Source organism: Ceratotherium simum, chromosome 38 (assembly GCF_057802395.1).
Source record: "Ceratotherium simum simum isolate JZ-2026a chromosome 38, ASM5780239v1, whole genome shotgun sequence".
NCBI lineage: Eukaryota > Metazoa > Chordata > Mammalia > Perissodactyla > Rhinocerotidae > Ceratotherium > Ceratotherium simum.
Window position 1 is genome coordinate 2,115,238 of NC_141937.1, and position 24,004 is coordinate 2,139,241.

Below are 24,004 nucleotides of genomic sequence, written 5' to 3' on the forward strand. Positions count from 1 at the left end.
CGCCCACGGCCTGGCCTGCGGCCCGGGGGGCTCAGGTGGGTCAGCGTGGGCGCCAACGGTGCCCGGGGTGGGGGAGGGGGTTCGGGGGGCGGGGGAGTTCGGGGGGCGGGGGAACCGGGAATGAGGAAGAGGGCAGGGGGGTCCGGGAGAGGAGCGGAGGGGAAGACCTCAATTTGAAAACTATTTTCTAAATATTGTGGGTGTTCCAAATGCCATTAAATTACAAGCCTCTTTGAGTGCAAAGTACTTAACTCTTTTCTTTTTAATGTTTAAATCGGCCGGGTGACTGCCTTCCTTTCCCGCAGGAATGTCTACTTGCGAGTAGAGGACACCTTTGGGGGGTCCGTCGGGAACATAAAGAGCAGCTGACGAAGCCTGTGGAGGGAGAGACCTCCGGGAAGGGAAAGGTTGGTCCAGGGCGGGATAGGAGCCCCCAGCACAGCGGGGGAGGGCGGGAGGCGGGAGGCAGGGCCCCCACCTGGTGGAGGGGACTTAGGGACGCCCAGGCCCGTGGCAGGGAGGGCGTGGGTGCAGAGCTTCTCCCAGCAGCCCACCCCCAGCCGGCAGGGACTGGGAGATGACTAAGGGCCGGGACCCCCTCACAGCCCCAGACCCTAAAAGCCAAGGCAGAGAGAAGGTCGGGTAGGACCCTCATCCTCCGTAGCAGAGTCCAGGGTACCATGTAGTGGGGGCCAGGCAGGAATAGAGGTTGAAGCAGACGTTTAGAGTGGAGCAGGAAGCAGAGGGAGAAGCCACCGTGTCTCCTCTCCGTCATGCTCAGGGAGCGGTTCCCATCTGCACATGGGGGCAACAGTGTCCGGCCCCCCTCCGGCTCCCACCCAGCGGTCCCATTCCCACCGCTGCCCCAGCCTGCCCCTTCCTGCCCCTCCACACTGCATGACTCCCCAGGAGCCATTGGCACTGCTCCCAGCTCCCCTGCCCCTCACCAAACAGGCAAGGTGACAGTTTACAGGCACACGGCCATGTCCAGTGATCACTTCCTACTGCTGGTCTCTCCCTGCTTCCTGAAATACTTTTTAACTGGGCTTTTAGAGCTCCGGCCTCTCCGCGTCCCACATACGGCAACTAGAAGGATATGCAACTATGACATACAACTATCCACTGGGGCTTTGGGGGGAAATAAAAAGGAGGAGGATTGGCAATAGATGTTAGCTCAGAGCCGGTCTTCCTCAGCAAAAAGAGGAGGATTAGCACGGATGTCAGCTCAGGGCTGATCTTCCTCACAAAAAAAAAAAAAAAAAATAGAGCACCGGCCTCTCTTGGTTTCCCTCCATCTCACTGGGGCTCCTTCTCTGTCTTCTCTGCCAGTCTCCAGTCTCCAGGCGTTAAATGCCATCTAAACCCTGATGACGTCCACGTTTGTGTCCAGCTTGTCCTCTCCCTTGAATTCCAGACCTGTGGGTTCAGCTGCCTGCGTAGCACCTCCCAGTGAATTCCACACCAGCTCCTCGTCCTCTGCCGGGCCTGCCGCCCAGGGCCCTCTGCAGCTCCTCTGCTCTGCTCACTCAGACCCCAACCCTGGAATCCACTCTTGTCTTTCTCTCTCCCACAGACCGTCTATTGACAAATCCTACTGGACTCACGCAGTAACAGCACCTGCCCCTTCTCGCTACTCCATCACTGCGAAGCCACCTTCGTCCACTGCCTGAGCATTACAATAGCCGTCTACAGTCTATTCTCAACAGAGTCGCTTAAAAAATATGTCTGCTCACTTCCTCCCAGCGGCTTTGCATTTCCTTCAGCATAAAACCCACAGAGCTCACAATGGCCCATGCGCCCTTGCCTGCCTTGGCGTCCTGCTCCTTCTCTGCCCCCTTCCCTCCCACTCCCCTGCCCACTGCTCCAGGGTCAGTGACCTCCTTCCTGTTTCTCGGGGAGCCAGGCACACTCCCACGTCAGAGCCTCTGCTCTGAGGTTCTCTCTTCCCACCATTCTCTCCAGACACTGCCATGGCTCACTCTCGCCCTCCTTCAGGATTCTGATAAAACGCCCCCCCCCCCCGTGTGAAATAAGCCCTACGTCCCCCTTATCCTGCTGCATCGTTCCCAGGATCAATCACATCTGGCAAACTAGACGCAGAGTGCTAGTCCCTGCTGCTCGTTGTCCATTGTAGCGTGCAGCTCTGAAGGGCAGGGGCTGGTGAGTCGCCAGCACCTATGACGGTTGGGCGTATACAGGAGCTCAGTTCACCATCTGTAGAATAACGCAATGAATAAAAATAGAGGAGGCAGGGGAATGGAAATGAGGACATGGTGAGTGAGGTAAACCCTCATCTTTCATAGTATATTAATCAGTAGAGACTGCCTAAAGTTGATAAATAACCAAAAAAGAGTACTGAGTTACAGAGGTATAACATGAGCCAGTGTGTTGTGCGATGGAAGGCAAGAGGGTTCCTTCTGCGCTCCGGGGGCTGGCAGAGCCACTGTGGCCCACCTTCTGGCACTGCCTGGAGAGATTAACTATGGGAACACATATGATGTGCACACATATGATGTGCACACATATGATATTATTGTGTGTGCTGTGCACACATGATCCAGCAATCCTACTCCTAGAAATCTCCCCTGGATGCCTCAGGGGACGCCTGAGAAGATATGCATGCTCCATTGGCTTTAGTGGCAGGGCGTTGCAGGCAACCTAGGAGCCCATCACCAGGGGTGCGAGGCAACATGTGGTCGTGGTCCTGCGTGCTGTGAAGACTCTGCAGCATAGAGAAACAACCGTTTAGGTGTTCATACACAGAGACTGAGGATCGTGGGTTGAAGTTGCAGCCCGATGCCGTCTACGTAACTTACACAGTCAGCATGGCATAGGTTACTTCGTATTGAACTCCAGAGGGCCCTTATTCGGAGTGAAGAATGGTGTGAGAATCGACCAAGGGGAGAAATAAAACAGGAGGAGGCCTTGCTGGAGATGGCGCAGGAACAGATGATAATCATGTGCCATGGATGGAGGACTATCTTGTGCATTTTAGGCCCAAAACGAAAAAGAAAAAAAATTCGCTTTTTCCTTTAGGTAGAAGGACTAGGGGTAGGGGAGAAGGGGGAAGAATGTTCCCTTGTTTAGAAGCCTTTCTGCACCATTGATTTTTATAAATCACATGCATGCATTTCTTAAACAGCATAAAACAAAAAAGCAGAAATCTGTCATTCAGAACATGGTAACAATTTTTAATAGTTAAGTAATTGCAAGCTTATCTCATTTTTCTGGAGAGAAAAAACTGCCGTCCAGGAAGATTAGACATGAAGTGTTACCTATTATGAGGGTATTTGTGTATCTCTAAAAGTTTACCATTGACTAGAATTGGGTTTTTCAAGACTGCACACAACCCGAGCACAGCTGAGCCTCTCGGGCCCCTGAGCGCTGGTCCACGCACTCAGGGAGGCTGCAGACATCACCTCTGCCTCTGGACAGCTTATTCTTGAGTTCCTGGCATGTCACCCTAGACGGGGCCAATGGCCTCCTCTCTGGTACACACCCGCACAGAACACAGCACAACCTGCAGGCTTCCCCAGATATCGAGGAGCCACATCACCCACCACATGGCCAGCAGCTGTCACTTTGGCCGCCTCACCGCGGCCTGCATCCCCCAGCCCTGGTCCACGCAAGCCTGCTTTCCCACGCTCCTCTCCCTTGTCTCCCTGCATCCCGCCCACGGCAGCGCTCGCCTGAAGACAAATCCTGGGGCCAGCAGTAAAACGTGTCTCTCCCTTGTTTCAGGTCTTAAGTTTGGGGTAGAGGAGATCATTTCCAGGTGAGGGGCAGAGAGATGGTTCTGGAAAATTCCTAGTCTCTGAATTGAGTTTCAAACAGTAGGTGAGATTTTGATATAGCAAAATGGCAAGAGTAATTTTATTCCTCCCAAGAGGAAATAATAAGCAATTATGTATAAATTGTAAGTTGTTACCTTCCTAAGCAGTAATAAAGCCAGAAAAGTTTATAATAATTTCTGGCAGATAAATTGTAATTGTTTTTCATGTTGAACAGCTTCAAAAGTCTAAGCCGGTAGTTGCCATAAATTAACAATGCTATAACCATGTGCTGATGTTGTCTCAGAGGTTAGATCTGCAACTTGAGAAGCCGTGCACCGAAGAGGACTCCAGCGGTCAGAGTGATGTCAGGCAACAGGACCAGCACAGGCCTGGGAAGACAGAGGGGGCGGTGGTCCCACCTCCTGTTACCTTGGATGGTGGGCCTCCTGTGATTTGGCCCAGACCAGCCAACAGTAAATAGATGCTGAGCGTAATATGAACTCCAGGCCTCAATTTCCCCACTGTCCAAAAAGGAACACTGCTTGCCTTACATAACACAGAAGTTGGATTCAGATAAAATGATAAAATAAATGTAAAAAGCCCTTTGACATGAAGTTATTTATACTTAAACAGTTAACATCAGTGGCTAACACTTAGGAATGATCATCCATATTTCAATATATGACTCAGGCTGGTCACGAACTGTTCAGCCACATACACTCACTTTCATCTGAACCTGCGCCCTGAACACAGTGGTCCCAGCCACAGGGGACGGCTACACTCCAACTGTGGCTGACCCCTGCTGAGATGTGCTGTGAGTGTAAAACACACACTGGATTTTAAAAGATTCATATGAAAAAAATGTGGGAATACATTTTTGTACCGATTACATGCTGATGTGATAGTTTTTGGACATACGGGGCAAAATAAAATGTTTTAATGTTTACTTCACCTGTTTCCTTTTACTTTTCCAATGTGGCTTCTAGAAAACTAAAACTTTCCTGAGTGGTTAGCATTCTATTTTTGTTAGACAGCACTGTTCCAGACATCTCCCTGGTCACACGACGTGGAAACAGGTTGAGAGAGATGAAGGGGCAACTCCTGAGCACAGATCAAGGTTTCCTGCCTCCCATTCCAGAACTTTCTAACATGCCACCTCCTGATCACTGCCTTAGGGTCCATGCTTGTTTTTTATGCAGTGAATATTGACTCAGCATGTACGGTAAGCTAGGCACCACGCTGGGAGCCAAGAGCACCGTGAAGAGGAAACTGACTCAGTCTCTGCAGTCACAGGCCTTACAACTTAGGAGAGTGGGCGCCGCGTGAGCAATGACAGACCTCGATGGGACACGATGAGAACAACGTTAATGAGCAACGTAGAATGCAGACATTTCTGTTTCTCCCGGCCCCGGTGACACTCTCCTCAGACCCCTTTCCTGACTAGGCCTCATCCGGGAGTTCCTCGTACCCCCTACCCTTGGCATCTCCTAGGATTCTCCACCCAGAGCCCTCCTGTTCTTGCTATCTTTGGAACTGAGCCCCATCTACACCAAGGTCTCTTTTCCCTGTTGCAGTGGTTCCTGAGTAAAATGCTTTCACGGCTTTAACTGCCATCCGGCTCGATGCTCTTTAACAGCAGCCAGAGGGATCCACTCTGATGATCGCCTGTCTACGGCCCGTCAGCAGCCCTGCCGAGACGTGTTGTGTGCTGTCTGGAGGTTACCAGAGGCCTATGCGTGTGTGTGAACTCAGCCCACCAACGCTGCTCTGGGTAAAGAACATTCTCAGTGCTGGCTTCGTCCCACAGCTTTGTGCCAGGAAGACTTTCTCCCTTGCAACTCGTTCTTGCTCCTATTCAGATGACACAACTGGTCACTCGAGGGGCGGGGCCAGAAGCTGAGTCACGTGCAAAGCCTAGCACAAGGCAGTCAGCCTGTGTGGCTCTCACAACTGAGTCCTCTCTGCCTTCTTGGTTTTCTATGTTTGCGTTCCACTCACGTCTTTTGTTGCCACAGGAGACAGAATTCTTTCTGAGAGAGGAGATCTGAATCAACTATTGAGAGGGAAAGAAACAGACGGCGGCACCCAGTCTTCGCTGAGCCATCACTTTCATTTTATTAAAAGACCAATTAAACATCTTGAAAGAATGAGCAAGGAACATCACGAAGTACCAGGAGAGACAGGTTCATTTAGGTACGTCAAACTCTGTATCCACAGAGATTTGGAGAATTTTGGACAGTTTCCATGTCGATGTTAGTAATTTTCAAGTAGTCAGGTAATGGTACTTAAAGAACAGAAATCAAGACAACCAACAACTCCCCCCCACCCCCAACTCCCCAGCTATGGTTGACTTTCCCTTTTTTTGGATACACTGTTGAGACCATGTTACATATTTTGCTCAACTCACACAGTCTGTTCTTATATTTTTGGGCCTGTTCCCATGGAAAAAAAATTGGGGAGTCAGGACATTTTTAAAGCTGTACAGTTAACCCAGTGTTTTCCAGGTCTCCCTTTTTTGTTGTTACTTAATGTTTTATATTATTAAAATAAATTCAAGTTGAAGTTGGAACCACTGTCATCAATTTAGGTTTAGGCCATTTGCACCTGTAGTCTCCATAAAAGAATAAAACACAAGCTTTAGAACAGCAGAAAAACTAGGGTTTAATCCACCAAAGACATGTGCAAGTATTGTCATCAATCTGGAAGTCATTGCTACCGGTTCTTGTCTGCAAGGAGAGCCGAGTGTGCACTGACATGCCACCTGCTCACCTGTGGCATCTCTATAATAAACTCCGCCAGCTCACTCTGGACCTTACCTGCCCATCTTTCCATCACCATCTCCATAACATCGCCACCATCTACTTATTCAAACTGGAAACTCGCGATAGAACACCAAGGCTTGCCAGCATACCCTCCGACTCCTGCAGAAGCCTTCCACACCTGTCCTTACTCAGTATGGTGACCACAGTCACCCTCAAACTGGTTTGCCTCATGTGGCTTTACAAAACCAGGCAGGAAGCTGCATGAAGAATATAAACCTTCTTATCATGATTTAAGACCCTCCTGTACTCTGTGGTCCCTCCGACCCCACTGCCCTCAGCCCTGGGCTCCCTGACCAGTTTCTGTGAGTGTGGCAGCCTCTCTGCCTCCAGGATTTCCTTCCGCCTGCAACAGTCTTTTCTCTCAAAAGGGAGTACCATTTTCTCAAAAAGTCTACCATCACCATGATTTAAATTGCATCTATTAAATCCTCAAAGTGCCCTACACATCTTCCTTAAACAAATTAACAGTTACTAACTGTATGTTTATATAAACAAACTATTCTGTCTTCCTAGATTTGCTTTGGGCCACTCGGAACCACTGTGTCCCCAGTGACTGAGACAGAGTAGGCAATCGTAAATCATATTTGTTGAATAAACTGTGCAAGAAATTGTCTTTTATACCCCAATTTGAAGTCAAATATGAGTCTTTTAGGGTGACATGTCTTTGAATAAACTGGATGAATACTGGAATGAAAAACCTGTCACTTTTTGCCCATATTTTCCCTCTGCAAGTCATTCCACTTACATTTTGCTGTGGCTTAATGTTACCCTAAGTGTATAACAAAATTTCTGAAATGCTTTCTATGTCGTACAGCAGAGAGGAAACCATTGTCAGACAGCACATACTAGAAAATTGTTGAGTGCTTTCTGCGATTTCTATGGGATCCAAGAGACAGAAGACCATTGGAGGTGAGAACTATGCGCCTTGAGGTGAGACTGATCATTAATAGAGCTTTTGTCCTCCCAAACTTTAAAGTACCCTTTTGGGCATTAAAACATACTGAAAGTGAATATTATGTTCCAATATAAAACATCTGTCTTGCCAAAAAGATCTCCACGAGTTTCTACAACCCCGCGAGCCACTGCTTCCCTTCATCAAAGTCTTCCTGAAATCCTGTGGCATGGCCCTAGCCTGGCACTCCTGCTCAGAGGCCATGGAGAAAAGGCGAACTAGACACAGGGAGGCACAGCTGGCCGCGTGGACAGGAAGAAGCACATGCGAGGGGCAGAGCTGAGCCCCATTCCCGTGCCCATGCCCAGTCTGCACGCATTGTGAGCCTCGTTCCCTGTCACTCCACTCGCACACTTCTGTAATCACACCCCCTCACAGGAGTTACCTCGGGTGGGCCCCTGCCCTCAAACACATCGCACCAGGAAATCTTGTTTATACAATTTGCTAATTCCTGGGTATGCTTAAGAACTCAAAGAGGCAATGCTGGGACAGTGTAACAGAGAAACAGTCTGGATGGCCCCAGGACTGCTGATATGCAAAGCAGAAGTCACGAAAGCCTGGGGGCTGAGTATACGGGGACCATTGTCAGAGTGATCTGCAAGCTCTCGTGACATCAGTCTGTGTGGTCGGGACAGAGGACACTTCCCCACAAACCAAGCACACTGCCTGACACAGAATGACACTCAGTGAATGTTTAATGAATCAGTGGACAGGCAGGAGACGGGATGGGAAGGCTGATATTACAAATAGAATCTTTGTCAGCACTGTTAAAATAATAGTAAATACACTTAAATACATACAAAGTTTATTAAAAATAGGTTGCAAATGAAATACAGTAGAAATGGAAAACTACAGCAGTTGTGATGTTTTTCCATAGTAATGCACAGTCATGAAAAGCACTTTCACACATATTCACATTTGACCTAATCGTCCAAGGATGGCCAAATCCACCTGTTTACGGGTTTACAACCACACACACAAATATCCCTGTATGTAGATATTTACATGTATTTGCATGTACTTATGTGTATTTCTTGTTCTTCTATATATTAACAGACTAGTTCATCTGCCTCTTTTCCTTAAAGAAAGTGTGGATTAGTCCCCGTAAGGTTGCCAGTGTTCTCCAGACATTCGGGAGGAGCCTGCTTCTCCTCACACCTCCGGAGCAAGCACGCCAGTCCTTCCTGAACACTTAGAACCATTTTACTCCTTAGTTCAACAAGGGAAACAGTAAAAGCACACTTCCAAATAAGAACCCTGATTGACACAAAAATATTTACACTCGCATTTTAATGATTTATCATACAACTTGCATTAAAGTGATTTCTAGGCTAGAAAGCCTCTCCCTCTTCTATTTGAAAGTGTGCGTATTTTCTGAACGTACATATTTGTAAGAGAACAATATGGTACAGAAAAATCATCTAAACCCCACAGCAGGGCTTTGTCAAATAGAAAATTTGCTCATAATCACAAAGTAATTTACCATTTTAACATCACACAATATAAACAAAGTGAGGTCCGTCTCCCCAACATCAGCTACATATTCATAGCTGAAGAAATGACAGTGTAAGTAATAATTCAACAAATGAAAATTAAATAACTCTATTAATAGAGTGTAAAAAAATAGCTTGAACTGCCATACGAGTTATTCTTACAATATTTAAATTACAGATGCCATATGCAATTGAACTCCTTCCTTTCCCTGACAGCATATCCATGTAAATCTATTTGTTTTTCAGATTTAAAATTTCTAAGCAGCAGCTGTGTGCGAGTGTCACCTGTTCATCTCCCGTTCTCCTCAGGTGTTTTTGTTCCTGTTCACAGCAACACTGTTCAGCTAAAGAGATCCTCTTTTACAGACTCCCTTGGAATATCTAAAATATTTAGTTAACTTTCTAACTTAACTGCATCTTCAAAATCACCAATGATTTATTAGTCTAACAATAACCTGATATTTATAAAAATAAAATTTCCTAAGCTTAAATCCTCAAAATGTTCTTCTTGGAGAAATTCTCTTAAATCAAATATTTAGAATTGATCAGGCGGGCTTGTACCTGCAAGGAAAGAGATGGAACAAGTCTCCAACGTGCGTCATCTTCCAGCATCGTGACTGCACAGAGCAGACTAGAAAGGCTACCACGTTAGCTGTGGGCTCAACATACGAACAGCACGTGTTCACACCTTCTCTCTCCTGGAAGGTAAGACCTGACTCGTCCGTAGAACAGTCTGTGGTTGCTACTAAATAGTGCAAACAATAGTCTGGGTAGTTCAAGCTATTCTCTGTGTAATAGCTAAAATAAAGTTTTTGAAAAAGAACAAAAATAAAACATTGTGCTCCTTGGTGAAAATAGGGGAAAAGAAACATCTCATTATCTTCTACTGCCCTTCCTTCTGTCCCCTTTCAAACTCAGACTCTAAAAAAGAAACTAACAAAAAAGTTATCTTTATGTGAGCCAGAGAATTAAGAAATTAGTACTTAAATTGTATAAATGACAATCTCTTGGTAAAATAAAATAGAATTTCTTGGAATTGGAACATCCCTAAATCCCAACCATTTTAGAAACAGAAATCATAAGTGACTTAGAAATCTAACCTCCTCTTTCCTCTTCAAGCTCATACCTACAAAGCACAACTGAGAAGACTTTGGGGTAAAGACAAGGTGCCCTTTTCCTTTTTCTCATTTTGTGTTCAGTTCGTTTTCCAGTTCTGTTAATTTACGAGAGGCTTTTACTTTATTGGACACATCTTGACCTTGTGAAAAAAGACGCTGGCGCTCTTTGAACGTCAAGTTTTCAGGGGCTCCAGAACTTCCAGGTAAATCTGCATCTTGGCTGCATGAGAGGGAAATGTAGAAGATTATTGGTCAGAATGGAAACAACCTGTCAACAATGAGGTAAGTTTACATAATGCGCAATTCAGTAAAACTTGCAGTAAGAGAGAGACTCATTCTTTAATTCTGCCATAACCCTTCCTATAATTAAAATTATTGGGGCTGTATTTAAACCCATGTAGAAAACGGCCAAGTCTTCTCCTTACTAAAATGTTAACTTTCTCCAGTCACATCCACCTCTCAGAAAGCTAGTCACTTGAACCTTAACACGCAGGTAATTCCTAAGAGTTAAGTTTAGCTAAAGAGGTATAGTTTTAAAATAGAGCATTGTAATGAATCCTACATGTATCTGAGGGCAGTGATCAATACACCTAACTTAACAAGTTGTAGTAAGATACGGAAGATTTTCTTCATCAGTTCAACTTCAACTGTGTTTCTGACTAAAACCTAGTTGAGGACATTCAGTGAAGACATTAAGCCTATTTACTTTTTGTGATCATCAGGGCTGGCCTTATGTAGTCGAGCAGGGCACCTGGACGTTGCTCAAGAATTTTCCACCTTCTCTGGTGGAAGCAAACAGCAGCATGCCCAACTGCTTAAGTTCTGACTAGAAAGCCTGGTACTTACACCACTGTCTGAAACAGAACTATATTAGCAACACAAAAGATAAAAAGCCTGTATGCTCACACAATTTTGTACAATGAGAAACATCTGAGCTGATAACGAAGTCTCTGAAATTTCAATCCAGCCTCACACAAAAATGGCTCGAGGAAGGAAAAAAGTCACCAATGACGATAAAGTTATTCATCTAGGACAACTGTAAATACCTTTTAGACAGTTTCTCTCTTGAATCCCGATAAACATCATGGGCACCGATAACTGTCCCAGTAGATCCCATGTAAGAGTTTGGTCCTTTTCCATGAAAGAAAAAGTCAAAGTTAAAGTACTTGTAATTATTTCCAAAAATTTACTCATAATAAAAATGCAGTGCCCGTAGAAGAATAAGACATCTTCAATTACTGAATAAAGAAGAAAGCAAAAGCCTCTTCAAATCAGACAAAAGATCCATCAATTTGAAATTCACATCTCTTAGTGGCCTGAGTAATCCAATCACTGCTCTCACAAGGTGCTGAATCCCTGGCGTCCTGGCCTTTAGTATCAGAGAGGGAACAGCATAGGTCTTAGGTAGTAACAGTCAAAAAGTTCAAATCTGATAAAAGGCATAATTAGCAGGAATTCAGAAGAAAAATCCACAAAGACTGACTTAAATGGGGAGATAGCACAATTTTTCAGACACTAAGAATTTTCTTACAAAATCACTGAGTAAACGTAACCCAAAGATTAAGAAGTAACCACATGACTGAAGTTCCTCTTCTCAGGACAACTACTGATTTTTTCCTCAAAATAAGTGGCTATAATTATTAAAACAAAACAAAATGTTTTAAACAAACAAGCTACCCAAAACCCCTAGGGTTTGATACTAGTGCTGCAGATACAAAATCACTGACAAAATAAAAACAAGACCCCAGCAGCACAGTGTGAGAGAAGAGAGAGGCTGTCGGCCCCTTGATCTGCCTGTGACTGGCCGAGTAACGACAGAGAGTAACATCAACCCACCTGGTAACACCACCACCTGCCCTGTCTACTCCAAACGGTTGTTGAAGATCAAAAGAGATGATGCACATAAGGATTTTAAATGCATCCAAATACAAGATTACAGTGCCACAGATGATATATTAAGATAATAATGCATTAAATCAGCACTAATGTATTTCTATTAATTGTAACATCAGCAAGAAAAAAATTTCACACTTGAAAAATCTTTTGCTTATAATAGTACAGGCTATAGCAATAAATGCTCAAAATATTCAATGGACACTGACAGCATTACATATTGGATTAAACAGGCCACAAAATTATTATAAAATTTCAACATTAAAATTATCCTTTTTAGACAAGTTGCACAGAAATGAATTTTTACGTTTCTTTTCTACATAACAGGACATACTGTGCAGAACATCTCTGCTATACTGAGACAGAGCTTGGACACTTGTGAGTGATTCCTCCACGCACTGCATCTTTCCCTACTCCTTAGTGCAAGTCTCCCATAATCACACCATAGGAAGTCACCCTCAGCAAAGACTCAAAAGATAGAACAGAAACACAGCTCTAACTTAAGGCAATCCATAGTGGGCCTTTAGATAAATTATTTTTGCATAGTGGAATTTTTTCAATTTTAATTCTAAATTTTTTCATTTTGTTTTTAAAAATGTTATGTTATATCTTTTGAGCTTTGTTTTAAGAAACTTGCTTCTTCCACTGGTAAAAATCAATTCCTAAAAATTTTCAAAATTTTTAGAGTTAATCAGAATATCAAATACTTTCCCTGACAATATATGAATCAATACTACACATTTCAAATAATTTTCAAAGAGCTTTAGTAAAGAATATTTTTTAATATGTTGCTATGCTGAAATCTGACATTATTCATTCCAATTCATATCTTAATTCCTCACAGCACCCAGTGAAAGAAACCAAGTCCAGTCTGCAGAAGCATGCTTTTCAAGAGTGCTCACAACACAGAAAGGGCGGAACACAGAATGCGACAATGTTGGTGAGATGATGGATGGTAAGGTCAGATGCGTTCTGCATTTGGTGCAGACAGCTTTGTACTTTACGAAGGAAGTCTTCAAAGAAGCCCGAGCAATCAGATGCAGGACATACCCTGCTCCTATGTGGTGTTTTAAGTGTGAAATAAAATAAGGGTTAGTGGTATGATTGAAAGCCAAGATGGTTAGAGGTGATACCTAGCTACAATATTCCATTACCAAACCTCATATTTACTGTGTCATGACACAAAAGATCTAAAGTTCAGCTTCTAATTTGATGCAAAGAGACTGATGGCATCTCATTTCAAAAATTACTATTATTCCATAAATGTCTTTGAAGGTACTACATTCTAGATATTTACAACAGAAATTTTACAAAAAGATTTAATTTTGGCTTCTGAGTGACTCAACCTGAATATTATTATATTCTGAACCTGTAAAGTAGATCAAAGCTCTGACTCAGGTGGGAAGATCCTGGCAAAACATTTGTTATGTAAGGGTGATGACTATGTGAGTTTTTGATCATTTAGCTTCTTTTAGAATTGTTGTGAGTCCATGCATTGCACTATGCAGAATCTGTAAGACTCTTGTAGTCATCAAAAGTAACACTACCACATTTGAGAATGCTTATTGCCAGCATTCCAAGTTTGTGTGGAGTAGTAAGATTAGCCTGAAATTTGAATCCTTATAATTTACAGTTATAATTTGAAATACAACTTTCAGCCCTGTCTCAGAAATTGACTGCTGACTCTACAGGAGCCTCCAAGTCCTGGCAAAGGCAGGAACGCCACGGTGCTCTGCAGTCGGCATGGAAGATTATAACCAGAGGGTTATAACTGCACGCCTACGCTGTGGTCTGGCTACTCGTGCTGTGACGCTCTGAGAACGTAAGGTCCCAGGAAGAATTGAAACCGGTCAGGGGAAAAAAAGAGTAGTCCCACGATGACCAGGTTCTCTGGCCCCTGGCAGGCGGCAGCTGGCACTGAGCAGTACCATGAACCCAGCTTAGCAGAGTGCTTCCACTACTCCGACCAAACCACCATGAGACACAGCAGTTATCTCACAAGCCGCTGCCACGTGGCATTTAATCCAGAGCACAAGTTCTACTGATGTTAAATAACAGAAACTGAACATGTAACTACGATGCTATTAATAACAGACATTTCTCTTTAGGCACCAAAATGCGTGAAAAGGGTATTTGTTCCTCCAAATATAAGAATTATTTGAAGCGGTAGAGAATGAAGACCAAGACCAACAGTACTTCAAGGGACCTAGCAGTAACGAAGAAGGGCTGATTGCTATCAGCTGATCACAGAAATGGAACTTTTTAAAGTATAAAAGCAGTGGGAGTACTAAGATATTGACTTAAAGGAGTGTGAGCACAGACATTACAATTGGAGTAGAGGGAGGTCACCATGCTGAGACTAGTGATCAAGTGAAATCAAATCCCAAAGCGAGTGCCAATCGACACGGGCCACACTACAGTGGGAAGTGTGAGAGAGCCTCCAAGATTCCAGTCAAGATCAAAGGTTTGATTTGCAATTCCACTTTTTACCTCTACCTTTGGAGTGGCTGGGATGGTAGAAGCCTGGTTTTTTTGGAGGGGGTGGGGGCAGGCCTGCTTTATGAGCAGTACTGTTGGCACTGGCCGAGGGTGGCTGGAATGAGTTGGAGAGAAAGATGCCATCGGAGGCCGGGCGTGGCTGGCAGGGGGGCTGCTGTGGCTTAAGGGCGGCAGAAGGAAGGTCCCCGTGAGACTTTCTTGTGCTGGAGTACTTATCCTGACCTGCTAGACTGCAGTGCTCCTCCTCCTCCTCCTCCTCCTCGTTGTATGCAACAAACTTGGCGGTGTACAGAGAGTCGGGGGAGAGGACCTGCGTCTGGAGGTAAGAGGCGGTTCGCTGAGGTGGGGGAGGAGGAGCGTTAGCCGGAGGGGACGGGGATGGGAGCTCGTAGCCCCGTGGAAGCGGAGGTCTGCACAGACCCGGCTCCTCAGGCTCCAGCAACCTGCGCTCGGCCTCGTCGTGCTGTCTGCGCCTTTCGGCTTCCAGGCGGCTGTAATACCCTTCTTCCTGTCGCCTCTGCAGGCGGGAATAGACAAAAGTGCAAAGGTCAGAGGTCAGGAGGGGACCATGGCCAACCCAACTGGGCCATCACATGGCATGAAAGGATATATTTACGCCTCAGTCCCCCATCAATGATAACGAATCCATGGGAACATGAAAGTTTGAACATAATTACTATGACAGAAACGGGCAGACAGAGCTGGAAATAGTCTTGAGACTCACAAATACATTCATACTGTTCTGGAATTATCTGACATAAAACTGCTTAAAAGGACGGAATGAACAAACTCTCAGGTACTGGGAGGCTCCCTACTTTCAATTGTTACATTGCTGTCCCCATTCAATTATTCCACTACACTTTTAATTCTCCTCTGCTTCTCTTTCTGTCTGTCTCTCTTTTTCCTTCTGTTTTTGGTAGGATATTAACTTACCTGTTACTGCTGAGTTCAAAGACAAGACAAAACCAAAAATAGGCTATACCTGGCTTTCTACAGGTAGCCCCTTCAGAAGTGCAAATTGTCTGCTTTTTCACTGACCCCAGTGAATTCAGAAGAAGAGTGTCCTTCCTCAGATGATTGAGTCATCTGGTTTATTTCCAGTTATTCAGAGGGAAATTAATAGGAAACCATAAACTGTAAAAAACATTAACTCACTTTCCCAAAGCAACAATCTAACAAATACGCTTTCCACAGTTCTTAATTTCTATTTCAAATCTTAATAAACTCCCTGACAGACAAAAAATTAGAGAGCCAGGCATTAATAGCAACAGCAACAAAATGTTCAAATATATTTTGACACATACTGTACATTTTTTCTGACATACATCTGCACAAACTACAGTTGACAGTGTTAAATTATTTTAACATTAAAAGAGGTAACAGCACAGTTTTGTTAAAGATTGACAAGAGTTTCAGAACATAAGAAAAAAGTAAATAGGAAAGGGGATGAAAGATCAAACAGAGTCCGCTGCCTCAACCTGAGTAACAGTTAACGCTACAGAACAGAGTACAGTGAAATTTAAATTCATTCAACCAAGACAACCAATTTTAGGGACCTTGCTGGCATTAGGGTAAAAGTTTTTAGTCCCACTTCAAGTTGAATTCTTGTGTTTTCTCCCAAGTCCCTCTTGAGCCCCCCCCACCCCCACGCACACACGCACAGTGAATACACAACAGTCAGTGCTCCACCTTCTGAGGGAGAAAACTCTAAGAATAAATGCCAGCCCCAATCATGGCCCTGGACGTACTTTCTCTGCTTACTCTATGTTGAGGCATCCTAAACGAAAGACATTTAATCTTATTTTCTACACAAAATGAATGTTCTCTTAGGGTGGGGGATTGAATCCGGAATGACCTTTGTGGCTCTGAAGTGGAGCTATCAGGAATCTTGGTATTACACGAAGAACAGTTGCTTGGTAACGTTTTGGGGGAAACCAAACATCCCCTTTGAGTTATGCTAAGAGTAGATACAATTACATGACCCCAGAAGACTTCATTCTACCCAAGAAATGAATGGCACATTTTCCTATAACAAAGCAAACCCATCAATTGTGGACATTCTGTATAAAAAATAGGTTATTCAGCTTCTTTTTACAGTGACCACTCAATTATAGGAGCAGTTACTAAGACATAGTGTATTTGACATAATCATGAGTTGTGAGAACACATGTTAGAAAAATCAAATAACCCAAGAGTCTCAACACAGAGAATATAACCTGGCCCTTCTCCACACGTGCACTGCCCTCAGGTGGCAACCTGACCGCCCCTGCTAGGTACGCAGGGGCACAGGACTGCGCCTAACCAAAGCCTGCAGACAGCGGGTCTGCAGGCCTCCAGAGCAGGCAGAGCAGTCCGTGGAGAGTCTGGGACAGCGAGTGAACGTGAACCGGGAGAGCACATCCTTCCCAACAGCCACGGAACAGCAAACAACACACACCATAAAATCTGAGAATGCTAGTGGCTCCAATTCTGGAAATCTGATTTCCTTAGAAAGATCATCAATTTTGACTTACCATTACACAAGCAAAAGACTCAAGGGTAACCTAATCCTAAAAGCTCAGAGTCTCTGAGAAGACTTCAAAATCTGTCCAGACACAACGGATAATGTGATTATAGGCTTTAGGGAATGGTAAACGTCTATAAAACGTAGAAATCGTTAACTTCAATACAGGTATGTGTCCTTACATTACCTGTTCTATTTTCATTTCAATGAGTCACATCACTTCTGTCAATGTTACTCTTTGATTGTTATGTATCCTAATAGACTGTGTCACTACAAAAGCTTCCCCAAAAGTTCTTTTTTGGGGGGGATGGGGAGGGTGCTCTATTAATACAGTTCACGGGACTATCAAAGAAGGAATTATTAATAAACACTAAAGCTTTCCCCATCAGCAGTTGTGGCACTCAAACCTTCCACCTTCACAGAAGGGCAGTAACAGAGAACGGCTTCTCCCACACCATGCCCAGTGACAGGCAATCCCTCGGGAGAGACCCGACAGTGAGCCCCTGCTCAGAGCCTTACTGCGCACGCGGAGAGGGACCCAGAGGGCAGCATCGCCGAGCTCCCAGTTCTCAGAATAGGTCAAATTAATTGTCATTTTGAAATTCACCTGAAGGGATTACTTGAATTAAAAAACCCACATATGGGAACAAGTAACGCAGAATATTTATCAGATTACATACTAAGTTAAATTTTCCTTGTATCATGTTTTTTATAAGCCATTTGCTCTCTTTACCATCAACCAGAATTGAGTAATTTCAGTAAACAATCTATTTGAAATACTTAATGTTAACAGACTGTCTTACTCTGTTCTTGTTGCTTCCCACATCTCAAACTCAATCTGAACAATAACTGAGCAAACTTCACCTTCACAATAACCAGCTGGACCGTGTCCAGAGTAAGCAGACCCACGGCTAAACAGGCCTAAGAGTTCAGAAGTTTGAGAGACAAAACTCAAAGGAAAAGGGAATCTGGAGACAGTTCAGAAGAGAGGTAGGTGGGCCAGATCGGGCTAAAGTTTTTGGTCCAAAAACAAAGTTGGGGGGTCCAGGCCCTGTTCTGTCTTGTGCGTCTTAAGGGACATATAATCTCTAGCCCGCTTTGCCCCAGCCAATCAATTACGTTCAGGCTAATGTGGTAAAATTCTAGCTGCCCTTAGAGAACCATAACCTTTTCTTCAGCATCCCGTTTTATTCGTTCCTCCTCCTGGCGGCGTCGCTCTTCCTCCTGTCTGGCTCGGTCTTCTGCTTCCCGCTTACGCATCTCTTCTAGCTGCTGTTGCCGTCTCCGCTCCTCATCCTGTAACTAACAACAAATTCATTTTAATTTCCACTCAACAAACTCCACCAGCACAACACATAAAAAGTGCATACTGAGACAAGCAGACACACACACACACAAAATACCAGGTTAAAATCACTGTTGAAAGACACTACAACTTACACGTTTTATAGGTCTACAATTTCAAAATAAATTACCTAAAGACTTTGTCCCCACAGTTCCAGAATTATTCTTCCATTAATTGTGGCTCAAAGCAAGAAGGACTTTATCTCAGACATTTACACATTAAACAAGCAGGATTCTTTTATTACACCAAATTGAAGTTAACCAGCTGAAGTAAATTAACAGACTCAGACAGACTCCCAATTTATGATACTACAGAACACACTCAACCATCCTCCTTCCCTTGCCCCTTGTTCATTTGTCTTAGTTTCCACTACGAATGTCAAGAAACAAGTCTCCACTCTTGTGGGTCATGGCAGATAAGCACCAGCCTCTCAGTGGGTGGGGCTCACGTGGCACCACAGGATCCAGAGGAACATGGCGACTGCTCAAAGTTATCTTCACAGCAGCCCACCTTTTCTTGGGGACCAAGTTCCTAGCTCTCTTCCCAGCCTGGCCCTTTGCCATCAGTTAGCTCTCTCTGGATCCCATCCTGGACTTTAAGAATCCCTTCCCAGCTCAGGGATATCCCCAAACTCTGAGTCACAGAATCTAAACCTGAAATTTGGAAGGAATCTATTCTCACTCTCTTCTGCTACATCTCTGCCCAATTATCCATTCTATTTGAACACTTCCAGTGTCTGGGGACCTCTGCCTACCTCCCAAGACAGTATATTCTATTTTCAGGGAACTGCTAGTCAAAAAGTTCTTCTGCGGGTCTAAACTGCGCCACCTGGTTGTTTTCTATTTCTCGCCATTCAGGCTCTTCCTTTTTGAAACAACACAAAACAAATTTATTATCTTTCTTTCATACCATTCAAATACTTAAAGATATCTTGAAAAATCTAAGACGCATCTCCTATTTGGTTTTCAGCTCCTTTATCTTCCTGGTCACATTTCTCTATGCACTACAGGTTGAAAATACCTTTTCTAAAAAGGAACCCTGAATTAAAAGCACATTTGTCCAGTAGAGAACAGAATAAGACTCTCTTTTTGTCATCTAGATATAACTACTCTACTTCTGTCGTTACAGCCTAAGATAACAGTAACTGAAAACTTCACACTCTCCAGTTATTTCTTATGTGTTACAGACCTGGGCTGTAGCAGCACCCACAGCGCTGCACCATCCTACATCAAGAGGAGTTGATTAAAAATTTTAAAAATTAAAATGGAACTCGAAGCCATCCAGTTCAATCTCTAACCACTGCAGGAAGCCCTTAGACAAAATCTCTCACGGTGTGTTTCAGTATCTACAGAATTACTAGTTATTCTATAAACTGTTCATAGCAAAAATAGAAAATGTTAACTTCTGGATTTGAATTGTGTTTGTGTGTATTTTTTTAAACAAAACAAAAACCTAACAACTTCGCTCTTGCTTGATTTCTGTATCTGATGGGAAAGTAACAAATTAACTTGTGTCATTAGGCTTTTTCATGTCAGTCAACAATAAAACATCTTAGAAAAAAAATTAAAATTCCCTTCACAAGAAGACAAATTAATTTAACTTCCTCTTTAGTATAATCTAGGTATAAGCCCACAAGGGATGTGAGGATAACTGGCTTGTAGGGGGCTCTGTAGCAGGAGTAGATGCTACTGATGAAGAGCCAAGGGAGCAAGGAAGAACAGTGAAAGGTGCTCTCCCCAGGGAACTGCAGAGCTAACATCCACCTGAGAGCTCCCTGCGGAAGGGTCTTACAGCCAAGAATGGAAACATTTACCAAGAATTTTAGAGTCATCAGCACAAATTACAAGACATAACACCCCAATAAAAATAACAAAATAAAACAGCAATTGAAAACATTAAATATTCTACAGAAAAGTAATTTATGGAAAAATAGAGAATTGCATTAATGCAATAGAGGTTTTTCTGTTACCCAATAAAGCACAAACTAATTTCATTATGTTATACTTTCTAGACCTAATTAAAAATAAGTTCTAAGCAAGAAAAAGTGTACATTGAGATAGCCAGTTAGTTCTTTTAAATTAAATAGGAGTATAATTTTAAGAAATCAGAACAATTACAATTTTCATAATTATAATTATAGATACAGAATGCTATCTTATAAATCTACGAACAGGCATTTTCTCTTAAAAAAGATTGTTTTGTTCTTCAAAGATATGCTGCTTTACTCCAAAAAAAAGCAATAATGAGAGAAAAGAGAATCTCTTAATTTACTCCAAATAATAGCTCAAGATGGTACACTGAGCTGTATGGTTTACTCACATTCAATAACAGTTAAAGGCATTTCAACCTAAGTTACAAATTTAATGACTCTGATATCCAATGACAAACTTCCTTGTTACATCGATACCCTGAAGTTAAATGAAAAGGAGATGAGCTCATTGTTTTACATTAAAAGAATGAAAAGTTACATGTGATCGAAGCAGTCTTGTAGAAAGTTATATTTGGGGAACAGATCTGAATAGATATAACAATAATTCTTACAGAATGAATCGAGATAGTCCAGACTAAAGTTATTCTAAACCAAGAACTATGCTGAGATTTCAAAAGCCAGTATGTATGCTTAAACCAAGGTTTTGCTATACTGGTGTCCACATTTCTAGAAAAGGTATTTTCAGGAAAAAAAAAAAGAAAGAAAAGTATGTTGAGATCTGTGTGGCTATAATTTTATACCACAAAAATATATTAACATATCTTTAATTTATAATGGAAATCTCATTAAGGTAGACAATCATGTTGAAATATCTGAATACAAAACAGGGTTAAGATATCCTTTACTTCTGGACATTTTCACTGAAAATACAACTAAAAGTCTGTTAAGCACATTACCCTTAAGAAACCCTTCTCTCTGCAGATCTTTTCTGCTTATGCTCCTACCCATTAAAACACCTAAAAAGTTTTAAGGCCCAAAAATGAAGAGACGCCCTGTTGAGGCCATTTATTGCTGTGGGCCTGTGGAACCTGAAGCCTGGGGCCAGAGCCCAGCTCTGCAGCTCCTTAGCCACGCTTCCACGAGGGAGTGCACTCTGTCGGCCTGCTGAGGGACGGATTTCCTCACTGGGGAAACAAAGTCCTCTCTCATAAAGCAGTGTGTATGACATGATGCAGGAAAACTCTCCACCACAGTACTTGGCACTCAACAAATGAGAGCTCCCTTCCTTTGGCATAGCCCATACCCCACCCCCCCTTTTTTTTTAATTTAAGGTAAATGACAATTTTATCAGAAGTTAGAGATCTATAGCACAGCTGCTGAAATACTCTAGTAGACAGAGGAGGCAGAGACGAATAATAAGACAAATAACCCCGAGAAGGGCAGTGTGGCTCAAAGCAGCCCCACCATACACACCTGATGGTCTTTTAAGACAATTCTTTCCTCTTACACCATCATATGAATTTTGTGTCCTACTCCAAGACATACATATGTTGGTTTTACCAAGAACACATTTCTCCTCCTAATTCCTTGGGTAACACTGACCCTTCCTGAAGATGGACTGTGTCTACCTTTTGGCTTTGATATCCTGGGCAGGGCCATTTCCCATTCCTGAGGTATCTCAATTTGAATAGGCAAAAAATAGTCTGCTACCTCCTAGAGATGGGTCTCTCTGAAGGTGCAACTCTCAATTAGGTTTCCCACTAACTCTTGCTTGAAGTTTTTATACAACTTTTAATTCAACCCCTTCTATGCCCAGGATGCTCAAGAGGGATATGCCCAATTTCCACAGTCCCACAAAAAAAGACCAGACAGGGAAGCAGCTTGTGAGGGAAGATCCAGCTTGGGTCTTCACAGGAGGAAAACAGAAGAGCCACTAAAATCTTTGAAAACATCACTTCATTGGTATTACCCCAAAATACCTCAAGGAATTGCTCCCGTGAGCTGTCAGGTCATCTGAGTCAGCAGAAGAACCACTAAAATGGTAACAAGCAGAAGCTGAGACTAGCCAACTGAGACACTGCCAGGTCACACAAACTTCTAGTTGAAAGATAATTCCTAGTAATAGAGTTTTATGAGTGGTAGACATTTTTGTGTAGCAGAAGAGCACTAAATATGAACTCAGAAAATTCTGGTTAGAATCTTGACTTTCACTCTATGATACAGGGTGAATCTCTTAAATACTGGGCTTGCCCCTTCTGTAATACCCACATTACAGGGTTGTTATGAAGAAACAAGGGAGTAATATATGTAATTATTTGGCAACCTAGAGCAGCAAAGGCATGAGTCACACACCCTGTCATCAAGAAGAGGGACTTCAGCCAGGGGAAGCTATAGCAATGGTCGACATCCATCCCACCCCACAGAGGAGTGAAGGAGGGGATGGGGCCTGTGCATGTGGAGGCAAGGATAGGACAAAGAGCACCTTGTAGGCCATGGAGAGATGCAGAATGTTTCTCTAAGTGATGAGGGGCCACAGTAGGGTTCTGAGGACCTGTGTGATCTGATATGTTTCTAATAGGATCACTGTCGCTCCTATGTTAGAATGGCCTGTAAAGGGAAGAAAGGTAAAGCAAGGCATTCAGCAAGAAGTCTTCTGCAATTCAGGCAGGAAATGATGGTGGCTCAGCCAGGTCAGACTCAGACTCCAAAAAAGTAAAGACAGTAGAACTTCTCAATGGAGAGAAAAAAGGGGATATGGTTAACTGTCAAGTTTCTAGACAGAGAACTAGAAGGATCAAGTGCAATGAGGAAGCCTGAAGGTAGAGGAGGTGGGCAGCATTGTGCAGGGGGGTGGGGAGTGGAGGAGAGAAGGAGTTTAGTTTTGAATGCTGGAATTTGAAAAGTCTTGTCTGACTCTGAGCAGAGGAGTTAAGTCAGCAAACGCACAGAGGAGTCTTTCGTCAGAGAGGGGTTGGGCTAGAAATGTGAAGGAGGGTGTTGTTGGCATCAGTCAAGACATGGATCTGGAGGCAGCAGGCACAAAGGGAGTGAGCCCACAGAAAGGAAGCGGTGGGCCCTGGACCCATCTGGGGTGACAGGCCACTACAAGACCAGCGGAAGAGCAGGAAGCAGCCAGGGTACCCACCAACCTCTCTAAAACTTGGCTGCTCCCCAACAAGAAAAGACCTGCCTCACTTATCCCATTCGTTACCATAAAAATCCTGCGACAAAAACACCTTCAAACCCGCACAGGGCTGTGTTCCTACACACAGGGTCACGTATTCGCCTCTCTCCCTATTATCTTAAGGAAAAGATTATGCCTAACAGGAGGCTCTCTCAAGACAACCTGCCAATCCGACATAATAAGAACTCTACAGATAATGACATTGTCTATAATAATATTGATAGTTACTGGGGAATTAGGCTAAGAAATGTTCAGAAACGTGGTGGTTAAAGTCAGTATTAACACTCAAAATAATTATCTTTTTAAGAAAGAAAACCTCTGAACTATTTCTTTGAAATAAAAACCTTAGTGTAACCTTTAACCTTAAACATCTTATTCATCTGTCATGTAATCTTCACAGCATACAAGATTCTCCTTGGGCCCCATCTCTTAGAGCCATGCCTCAGATCAGTACCTGGCATATAAATGATGCTAAGCAAGGATTTGTTAAAT

The 24,004-nt window shown here is 43.4% G+C and overlaps 1 protein-coding gene across 9 annotated transcripts in view; it reads right to left on the bottom strand.

Moving 5' to 3' along the window:
* Window positions 1-8,224: 8,224 nt before the first annotated feature.
* Window positions 8,225-24,004, bottom strand: part of AFDN (afadin, adherens junction formation factor) — a 141,558-nt gene continuing 125,778 nt past the window's right edge. For 5 of the 9 annotated variants that reach the window (XM_087425015.1, XM_087425013.1, XM_087425012.1 and 2 more), the window contains 4 exons: window positions 18,221-18,355; window positions 14,542-15,067; window positions 11,205-11,289; window positions 8,225-10,378 (listed from right to left, as the gene is read on the bottom strand). In XM_087425015.1, the coding sequence (XP_087281141.1) occupies window positions 10,225-10,378; window positions 11,205-11,289; window positions 14,542-15,067; window positions 18,221-18,355 (900 nt within the window). In that variant the 3' untranslated portion in view covers window positions 8,225-10,224. The remainder of the gene's footprint in view (window positions 10,379-11,204; window positions 11,290-14,541; window positions 15,068-18,220; window positions 18,356-24,004) is intronic. The other 4 variants (XM_087425018.1, XM_087425019.1, XM_087425017.1 and 1 more) reach the window with 2 other exon arrangements.